Genomic DNA, 10,854 nt, shown 5'->3' with positions numbered 1-10,854 from the left:
AAATAAATATAATTGTGCAACACTTACTCTTATCGAAAAATTATATTACCCCTGCCCTTATTCTGTGACCTTCAGCGATTATTTCGAATTACCCCGTAATTTAGGAATCCTTGCAATGAACCCTTTTGATTGACTGTTAATGTCTATTTTCAAGAATCCTTTTATATTCATTTTTTTTCTTTCTTAACCTTTTTTTGGCATTTATATACTTGCGAACCCTTTTTTGTACTTGGAGATACAGTTGGACTGTCGATTAAGAGGAGAGTTTCTAACATTTTTTTTGTGTATTATACCACGTTACCAAAGACTTGTATTCCGATGTTCACAGCTTCACGGGGGGGGGGGGGGGGGGGGGGGGGGGAGCAGTTGTAACCTGCGAGTTACAGGACATAGCCTGCAAGTAGGCAATACGAGATTCTCCCTAGCAAATATCATGAAATATTGCAGTACTCAGGAGAATTCGTATTGCGGAAGCCTGGCGCTTCTCTCTCATTTACCCACGCAAGTAGAGAGCAGAAGTGACGTAACACGTCCTATAAAAGGGCCGGCAGGACGAAAAGCTAAGTTGAAAAGCGCGCAGGCGAAACGCGAGGACCTTAGGCGAATACTAGGAGTGACTAGAAGATCTAATCTTCAAGTTCAGTCCTTAATACTTAGTCAAAAAGTGAGCATCTTGGATGAATTTAAGTTTTGCTTAAGACTTTCTCCACATTATTCACAGGAGAAAGGTTCTAGCGATCCGCATGAGAGTGCTTAGTTTTTATTCTCTTAAAGAGAAAGAATCTCAAGGAAATTTTTTATTCTCGTACGCCAGAATCTTGCGATTCAATTAAAAATTTCATTCTTTGAATTCTTTAAAGTATCTGTAGAAGAACAGCCTCGTAGTTCTCCATGAACGCTAGTCCAGGAAATAGACGACCTAAAAATTGGTAAGTTTTGCAGTGTCTAGAAAAGACATCATATTTCACGGAAATTCTAAATAAACTCCCAGAAGGGAGATAACCTGTTTTTCACAGACTTGAGATTTTCTCTCTTTTTCTGTCGCACCGAGCCATTGCCGTCATCGACAATTTGTTCGCTTTGCGAAACCTCGGACTTGATATCTGTCCTACCTCTCGGGCCTCAACTTGAAAACTATAGGGAAGTATCCCTCGTTCCGTGCCATAAGCACCTCAAGCTAATCTGTCAATTCATAACAATAATCCTCCGTTGAGGACTTAAGATAATTTTGTGAATGAAATACGTTTTAAGTGTTGTGTTAGATAATTTGCTTTTATTAAGAAAAAGAGGATAGAAACCCTACACTTAAGGAATACACAAGCTTTACCCTTTTTTTTGAAATTTATTCGACTCTATCCTTGAAATACTTGGTCATAACCACAAAAGTATCGACTCGAGGTTCTCCTTGAACTCTAGACGCGGTAGTGGCCATTACAGAGGTTAAAGTACGCTTCAAAGGATAAAACGCACAAACGAATAGATTCGGACTTCTCTCTAAAATCTAGTCTAGAAAGTTACGGTTATCTGGCCAAACTGAATATTTAATTATTAGAAGGAATATTCGCAGCAGAATAGGTTTGGGGTTCTCCCGGGGTACTAGTCGAAAAAGTGAGTCAATTACTTGAATTCAAAACCTAGCCTTTGCTTATGGAATATAAGAATAAGAGTAGACATGTGTAGCTAGATCCAAACCGCCACAAGATATAAGTATATTAGGAATTTAAATAATAGTGACAAATTTTTAAGAAAACATTGAGATTAATAACATCAGGGGTTAGTACGCGCGTGACGCTTCTTCTGTACGAAGAGTCGAACTTAGAAAAACAAGTTTATATAAACCATATTTTAAAATAAAAGAGCTTAGATTTTTAAAAATAACCTGTAGAGTATAGAATAGGTTTTTTATGAATAAACTATTTTTGTTAAATCAGAATCTTACGTCTCCTTACATGAATTTCCTTTTGATTAATTATTAAGAGAAATTAGATTTAGTACTAATTCATTGTAGGAGCAATTAATTGCTGCGTCATTAAATAACGGTCAAAGTTGCGAGTTACAATAAATAAATAAATATATATATATATATATGTGTGTGTGTGTGTGTGTGTGTATACATATATATTTCTTATATAGTTTCTCCATTGTTATATTTAAACCAGAAACCCGAATTTGTTTTCTGTATCTGCTGACTCAAAGCTTTTTTGTCATTTGTTGTCTTCCCTTTACTGTAATTTTATAGTAACAATTTTTCCCTTTAGAATTATCTAATTGCGATCCCTCCCTCAATTTTTGTATCAGAAATTTGTCATTCCATCTTGCGATTTACTGTTGTTGAAACCCCTCCTACCTGTGTTTTAAGTGTTTATATATTTTACATGATTTTATTGTTTTCTCTATTAAGCCCCTATATATACCAAAAACTTGTAAGACCGGTCTTTTTTACTTCGGTCTCGGTCTGCACACATTTACACCTTGGATATCAGCACCTCCGTGGGCGACTGTAAGTTCGTACAGAGCCCCGAGTTGTACGGTCTTACACGTTTCTGGTATATGTCTTTTGTTATAATTTTCCAAAGCAGTAAATAAATTATTGTTAATCATTCTGATGAGAAATATGAGCTTTCCTATTACGAACCCCCCCCCCCTCCAACACTTTTTATGGTTATATTGAGCTAGTAGTTTTCGCCCACCCTAATGTTATCTTTTAAATTTTTGGTTTATATCTCTTAGGCTGAAATCTTTTAGCTTTTGTTATCTTTTTGTTGTTGTCTTTTGGATACCCTTTATCTTTTCTTTTTAATTATCGCTTGTTTAACCTTGTATCGTTTAGCTTGAAACGCTTAGCGTTCAGTAAGGATTCCATTTCCTAATTGGAATATATATTCTGCATGTCTTAATAGTTTGCACTCACTTTGATTGAATAAGTTTACCTTTGTCCCGAGCAAGGACTGGCGCACAAAAATCTAGATGATCTTTTTTTGTCTAATTGTTGGTTGGAAAGTTATATGAATAATTATCCATCTTGAAGTTTAATTTACCTAATTAGGGTGCGATGTGCGCTACTGAGAGCCCGTCAAATTTAATTTCCCTTTTATTTAAAAAAGTAGCGTTACAACTTTCCTGAAACAAAAAACTAGAGGCATATTTTTGAGACGATTTTTGTCAGCTGACTGCCAATTCTGGCCGGTATTGTATCTTCATATAGTTTCATAATAATTTAGATTTTTTTCTTTTAAAATTTGTACAGCACGTTTTGATTGCCAACACCTCCAAATTTTTCAAGTATAAACAAAATCTTATAATTGGAAGCTTAAGGTCGTTCTTATATAAGCGGTGAACAACCTAACAGGAGATCTCAGTCAACAAAATAATCGTTGTTGCGGAAATTAATTAAGTACGATAAAAATAGGAATTTCAGTCAACGGAACGGGTGCTCTATTACAGATTACTATAAAATATTAATTGACAAAAATCATAAGCGTTAATATGTCAGTGATCATAGCTCTTAAGGTGGTTCACGCGAAATATAACTTTTTAAACTACATACCTGATATTTTTATAATATATAGAGAAGATAATTATGTAACAATCTTGAAGTTTTGAACTGGATTTTGAATCTGTAAAGGTAACTATTGTTAGTTGGAAACAGTGCCTTTTGCGTATGTTTATTAGAAGTTAGGATTTATAAACACTGTTTGTTTTGCTAACTAAGGTGTATCTGGGAGATCCATATATACGCCAGTGCGCGCACATCTACAGCTAATCAGTACAAGAAGTTCCTTTGAAAAAAGATTGACAAGGCCCTAACCTAATCAAAAGCTTTTAAGAATTTTCAGTAGACCGATAATGTTGTTTTTGATCAGGATGAGTCGAATTTTTGTCACGAATTGCTCGCACGTGAACTACCTTAAGGTATTTGTTGCTGGTACTAATTAAAAAATAGATCCACATTGTCAACACTTTTAGCATAATATGAAACGCATCTCGTATGCATGATGAGTTCTTAGATAGCGCTATTGTATCTTACCTTCTTTGCACTTATCAGCTTTGATGGATAAATGTCCTTTATCATCAGGAAACATTTTTGATAATATCTTACTTCTGTAGTGCCACGATGAGTAGTTGGAAAAATTATTGATTATTTTTGCAGTAGAAAATTCAAACTCCTCAGCAGCAGATACTCCAGCCATTTTTACTATAAAGTTTCTATAATCCCAACAGTGAACTGTAAATTAATGAATTGCCTATGATTTTCCTATAAAACATTTCACATTGCAATACATTCACATTAAAAGCTTACGATCCAATAGACCCTATATGCATTCAAGTATAAATTATCAAATACAACAGGAAGCCTGCATTATGGAATCAGATTATTGCTACCGAGGGGTACATAATTTCAAATTTTGGTGTACACTGATTGCATGATCGTAAATGTTTGAAAGTGTTTACAAGTGATTGCAAGTGACTAGAAGTGATTGCAAATGAATACAGTGACTTCCAGTATTGCAGATTCAATTTCGAGTGATTGCACTGATATCACGGCGAATTTCCACTAATTTCAGTGATTAAACCCAAAAGTTTGCAGTGGTTGCACGGTCAATTTTGAGTGATTGTAGTGATTTTATGGTGAGTTATAAGAGATTTTGGGTGATTTCAAGTAAATAAAAAGTTATTTATATTCAATTTAAAACTAATTCAAATAAATATAATTCAATTTAAAATCTATTCATGCAATAAAGCGTTGGAACTTATCAGTGGTACACTTGCCCAATATATATTTTTTATTTATTTTAAAATGAAATTTTTTTAATACATAAGAATAATATAAATTAAAGACAGAATTGTGTAACAAAATTTAATTTGATCTCTCTTAAAGACAGGCGCGATTAATATAAAAAAAATTGCTTACGCTGATGCAATGGAACGAATGGGATACATAGCATAATTTGTTTATAGAAAAAATTTAATCTTTATATTGGTAAGCATATCAAGCTGTGGATTGAAAAACTGTTACATATTTTTCTAATAACAGGAACTAATATAAAAAATACTTTCAGATGTATATAAATACACGTAAGTATCCAAGCAGCCTCTGAGGTAACAGACGACAATTAGGCATTTCAGTTTGTGACGTTCACAGTAGTCCAGGAACTATAAAAAGTGGCCAAAACTTGATTTTACGTCAAATTCGTCAATTAATTGGTAAACAGAGGTTTTTAGGATCCAGCATGGTGACCAAAATTGCCCAATTTTCCCAAATATTTGACTGAAACTTAGTATAAGGGAGTTTTTGGGGTCGTTGATTTCGAACACGGTCGTATACGCAGGTCCGGGGACTGTCGTGGAAGGGATGTTCCCTTATTGAAGCTTCCGGTTAATTCCAAAAATTTCCACTAGGGGTTGTGATAACAGTAGTAGCGGTTTTATTTGAAATTTTGATATGATAAAATCAATATTGACAGCATGTATTAAATAATAATTTAAATTTAGTTAATTGGACATTCGTAAATATGACACAATTAAAATAATGCAACGAGGTATGTTAATATTTATAATAATGTTTGAATTTAAATACCAGAAATTTAACGACAGTAAATAATCTATATAACAAAAACTTACTAGTAAGAAAAGTTGCAGATTGAATACTTATAACGCCGTTTTCTGATTATGGTCGGGAAAATTTGACTGGCGCCAGGTATTCTAAACACCGCCCAGAGAATAGGGCCAAATAAGTCTCATGGGCTAAACTTTGTCCCTTACTCCCCTTGTAGCTCAGTATATCAGATGAGTGGCGTGCGTGATGTAGGGACCATACCTGAAAAACTCATCCAGGCAAAAGAGAAAAAGAAAAGAAACTCCTTATAACCATGTAGCAAACCGATTCCGATGTAAATTTTACATGAGAGAGAGGGTTCTGCTTAGAATCAATTCAACACCACAAATTTCATGTATTAATAATTCACAAAATATCTTTTATTGTAAATTGCAGTGAAAAAAATTTTTTAAACAGATTGGAGTTAGAAAACATACATTTTCGGTTAGGTTGGTGCAGAGAGGCCCCTTTAAACAACGCCGGATGCAATCATAATTTTACCTGGAAATTACGCGGCATTGACCTATCGAACACTAAAACCGGAGTGGCGGTTGTACCGCTCTATTCAGCGAGCTAGCAAATTCCATTAATAAATTACAGGTATAAGCAATTCACAAACTATAGTTTTTTGCAAATATTAATATAAGTAAAAACTTATTGGAGTTAGGAAACCTACATTTTACGTTAGATTAGTCGGAGAAACCGCTCTAAACAATGTCGGATGCAAACATATTCGTTCGATGACCTCGCCTAAGTTGTATTCCTTACCACTCGTTTTCTCATTTAAACCCTGTGAAGTAACTATTTAATAACAATTATATTTATAAACTAATAATTTTTTATTTTACAGGTTTAATTTACAGATTGTAATATCCGCTCTAGTTACAATCCAAAACCAGGAAAATCCGATAACCACGAGGTTAGACTAACCCTAACTTTTACTGTCGAAAGACCTTTTAACTATACGAAACTATTTATCCACGACTTAAATTTAACTTTCCCCTTTGGCGCCATAACCTAAACCCGGTAAATAATTTACGTATATTTGACTCACCCTCTAGCCACACACAAATAAAAATCTGCTTACCACAAGAATTTGCGCTCAGAAAGCGGGAACGTTTTATCGGGTTATCCGTGGATTATTTAAGAAGCCTCCTCTCTTAGGATTTCACCAATTGTAACACGTTAATTTTCACAGAACACAACTGACCACTATCAAGGCTTGACAAGGAAGGGCGGGTCCCACACGTTGGTGGGAGGAAGTACGTACACGCTTCCCTCTCGGGAGTGGTCTCCCGACCACTCCCCGCGTGTCATCGTATACGTCCCGTATATTTAAGATAGACAGCCGCTAGATGCCGCCCCAAGTATCGGAGTTGGTGCCTGGCGCGTAGTTCAAATGGATACGGTCATGAGTCTTTTTCGACCTGAACGGGAATCTCATCCGCTCGTCGCCCTCGTTGTACAGTAAACCACTGCATTTATGACCGCATCTATATCGGCTATAGGTCGATATGGTATTGGGCAGTAGGCGATGCATTTGGAACCTGTTGCAACTCTTTCTCACTTCCTGACCTTGCAGTTTGTCGGTGAACCTCGTTGCTCAGATAAGGCATTTAAAAAAACATTAGCCCTCCTCGGGTTAGCTGTGACTTTTCCTTAGAAATCTGATCGTTTAGCTAAATTCCCTAACTTAATTCCGACAAAACGAGTTCTTGAACAGGGGTTATCAACGTCTTAAGATGTAGGATGCTACCTGTCAAGCCATTACTAATAAGGGGAGTCGACGAAGGGAAGAGAAGCCGTTTATACAAAATTCAGTTGAAAACTGCAACATTACATACTTTGTAAAAACATTTTTGGAAACACTGAAAAAATTATATATTGATGTCGTTATGTTGCAAACGGCATTTTCTTAGAGATTGCACATCTGCAGTAGACTGTATACAAATTCTGGTTGTGTCAGTGTCACTTCGATTTTGAGGCTAGAAAACGTGTTTGCGTTTTTAAACTGTTTACTACTCGACTAGATCGCCATGTCGCGCGGTGGCAGGATCGCGAAAATTTTTATCTTACGTAAGGGAACTTTTCCCACCACGAGAACCTCCGAACCTGTGTATACAACCGTGATATCGAATTTAAGGCTATTGGAACGGAGCGCACATAAATAGCGAAATCTATTAAATACTCAAAATTGACCAGCAGTTGATCATAATTCGGTTTTGAGGATTTAAAAATGCACTTTGAAGATTTTTTCGACCCCGAAAGGGGTTTTACCGTTGTGGTATGTTCACTTACTAAAGCAACAGCAAATTTTTGTTAGGATTTTGAGTGTATCTTTGACTGGGCGTTTTAGATTCTTGAAATGCGAATAATATTAGTGTTCCATAAAGCCACAATAGGTTTACAATAATAACCTTATTTATAAGATTCCACGTAATGTGCCATTCCCACACGTATTTTGCACGTTACAACCTAACAAGATATGTAAATATTTCAATAAATATATTTTTTTAATAGAAAAATTAATATCGATTATTATCAGCGAGTTGACGGCGGCATCCGTTTATCACTTATCACAGTTTTTCTATTCCGAGACCAAGTAAGACACGTCAAAAAAAAATTACAAAAAAAAACACAAGTTGCATTTTTAATCTAATTTCAAATTCCCGCCAAGAGGGATGCTACTTTTACCAACAGTGTATTCTTGGTAGTACGATCAAGTACGGCTGAGCGATAAGCACCTAACAGCTGTGAGTCGCATTGTCGCTTAACTCATGTGGTTTTCTGAACCACTTTACTCTAATTTTTATCAGTTACCCGATTTATTTCGAAAAAATTAATAGTAAGCGCGCATAGCACAACCTCGAAACCTTAACATCTAAAATTACAAATTCAGAGTAGCAAATTCAATGTGGCACTTATATTATTAAAGTTCTGGTCTTATTTGTATAATACTTATGTTAGTAGGAGGGGATTTTTGTGTTTTGCTGATTTTGTGTATAATAATAAAATTGCAAAACTGACAGTGGTGGTTGGTGACAACAGGAATCCTTTTGCAGCAAAAATTATACTTATATGACTCACCTAACCTAATCTTGTAGCCAAATAGTTATGTTCGTATAAAAAATATATTAACGTGGTTCAAAACAAAACAGCAACATTTTGTATTCAACGATCGCTAAAAGTTTTCTGTAGAGAATTTCATTAACTTCCGATAACCTGATAACTCCTTCCCTTTTAAATTAATGAGTACACAATGCAGGCACTTTGCGGATTTCATGAGATAACATGTTATCAGCAGGGTACCTGAGTGCATATTGAGCCGTATATGGACACGCATCTGTTTGACGTTCTGCTGTTATGGCCTGCAAAAGTACCTGCAGCGCCTGCAGAGACTATGCGGCTACTATGCGAACATATTGTTGTCTGGGTATTCGATCTGTCATTTTCAACTTGAACTTTTGACGTCTAATTCGAAATCTAGGACCCCAAAAAACTTACTCACGCAAAATTTCAGACAAATTTCGACGTTCCAAAAGAAGCTTCATTTCAAAAATATTATTTTTTAACAAAATGAATTGCAGTTTCTCGGATACTGAAACTTCGTTAGAAAACAAATTTTATAGTAACAGCTACCCAGCAAACACGTTATGCAACTGTTCCATAATAAAGGGGTAACATTGTTATATCGGGTTATCGAACTAATGTTACTGTTTAGTTACGTACTTCATCAATAACTGCAAGTTAACAATATGAAGTAACACTTTTGCCGAATAAAGATGTACCAGTTCCATAAAAAATGTGTAACACTTCTGTAACAGTGTGGCATGAGTTTTATAGAAGAAGAATGTAACATTTGTTCTGTAAATTAGTTACACGCATAAGCTACAATAATTTTGTAAGACTGTTACGTAAGTGAGCTATAACTGCGTTCCAATGTGACATACCTGTTATATAAAACTCTTGTAACATTTATTCCGTAACTTGGTTAAATACATGGCCTATATTAATTCTGTTACAGTGGCATGTAAGTGAAATTTAATAGCTGTATTACAATTTGGCACAACCATTCCGTAAGAGTCATATAACATTTGGTACGTAAATTGGTTACACGCATGATCCATAATAATTTTGTTTTATGAACATAAATTCTCTTACCTTGTTATGGATCTTTAATACCACATCTAGCCGGCTTGGGCTGGCAGACAGCCAGCCAGTGATTTAAACTGACCGAAACTTTTTTAATTGCATATGTACCGAAAAGCGAGGGTCTATTTTAATTACTTTCTGCACATGCGCAGTTGAAAAAGTCGCGTGCCATTGCATCACTGCAGGCAGTCCAAGCTGGGTTTACGTGTTTCTAAGTGTAGCGATTAGAATTTAGAACCTTCTAGAATTTAAAGATAAACAGAAATATATAATTAAATTAAAAACATATTCAAATCCACTCAAATGCTATAGGCAGGAAAGGTATTTAGAGAAATAATGAAGCATTGCTTATGGTAGGTCATGTCCCCGAGATTCTTAACGCTTTATTTCGGTTTCAAGTATGGAACATCGATGTACTGACCGCTTAAGACCGCATGCATTTCATTAGATTCTGCTGCCGTTCTCTAGAGATCAGATTTTTTCAACTGTTCTCCATGGTTCGATTTCTTAGAGAAACACAAAGTTTGATAATCATTCCTCACATCGTTACTTTAAGACAATGCAATATGTTAAATGCGGCTACCTCTCGTCGTCGTCTCAAATATAATGAGATACAAGAAACAATTTCGAGACCCAGGAGATAAACCAGTGTGCATTTTATTGAAATCTTTACTCACGCTCTTGAAGTCTAAAATGTAGATAAGAGGGCAATACCAATATATGCTTGTTCTTTTTATCTCCGTCCATCTCTTATTAAAAAAAACTGTTTGTCAATCAGATAATGAAAATTAAAAATAAATCTAGAGAAATATGCTGAATACAAATATATTTTATTATCTAAATAATTTATGACTAATTTACTACAAAAACTTCATTTTTACTATATAAATAATATAAAGGTCTAAAAATACATTTTACATGATGTAGAATCCTCTAGAAATTTGAGGCAAAGAGGGACATATATGTTAAAAGATGAAGAGCGTCAATTATTCGTGGAAACGTGGCGTATTTTCATATTTTTTCGTCAACAGCTTCATAGATGTTTATTATTTTAATGGCGCCTTACATTTTTGACATAGAAAAACGTCATATGTATTATACAGTTA

General features: G+C 35.0%; 1 protein-coding gene across 3 annotated transcripts in view; it reads right to left on the bottom strand.

Moving 5' to 3' along the window:
- Positions 1-10,854, bottom strand: part of LOC117179574 (geranylgeranyl transferase type-2 subunit alpha) — a 156,922-nt gene that overhangs the window by 64,533 nt on the left and 81,535 nt on the right. For 2 of the 3 annotated variants that reach the window (XM_033371509.1, XM_033371512.1), the window contains exons 5-6: positions 4,028-4,225; positions 3,548-3,617 (exon numbers count right to left, since the gene is read on the bottom strand). In XM_033371509.1, the coding sequence (XP_033227400.1) occupies positions 3,548-3,617; positions 4,028-4,225 (268 nt within the window). The remainder of the gene's footprint in view (positions 1-3,547; positions 3,618-4,027; positions 4,226-10,854) is intronic. The other variant, XM_033371511.1, reaches the window with a different exon arrangement.

Source organism: Belonocnema kinseyi, chromosome 9, assembly GCF_010883055.1.
Source record: "Belonocnema kinseyi isolate 2016_QV_RU_SX_M_011 chromosome 9, B_treatae_v1, whole genome shotgun sequence".
Classification (NCBI taxonomy): domain Eukaryota; kingdom Metazoa; phylum Arthropoda; class Insecta; order Hymenoptera; family Cynipidae; genus Belonocnema; species Belonocnema kinseyi.
Note: the sequence above shows the minus strand (reverse complement) of the source record. Positions and strands in the feature narration are given on the sequence as shown.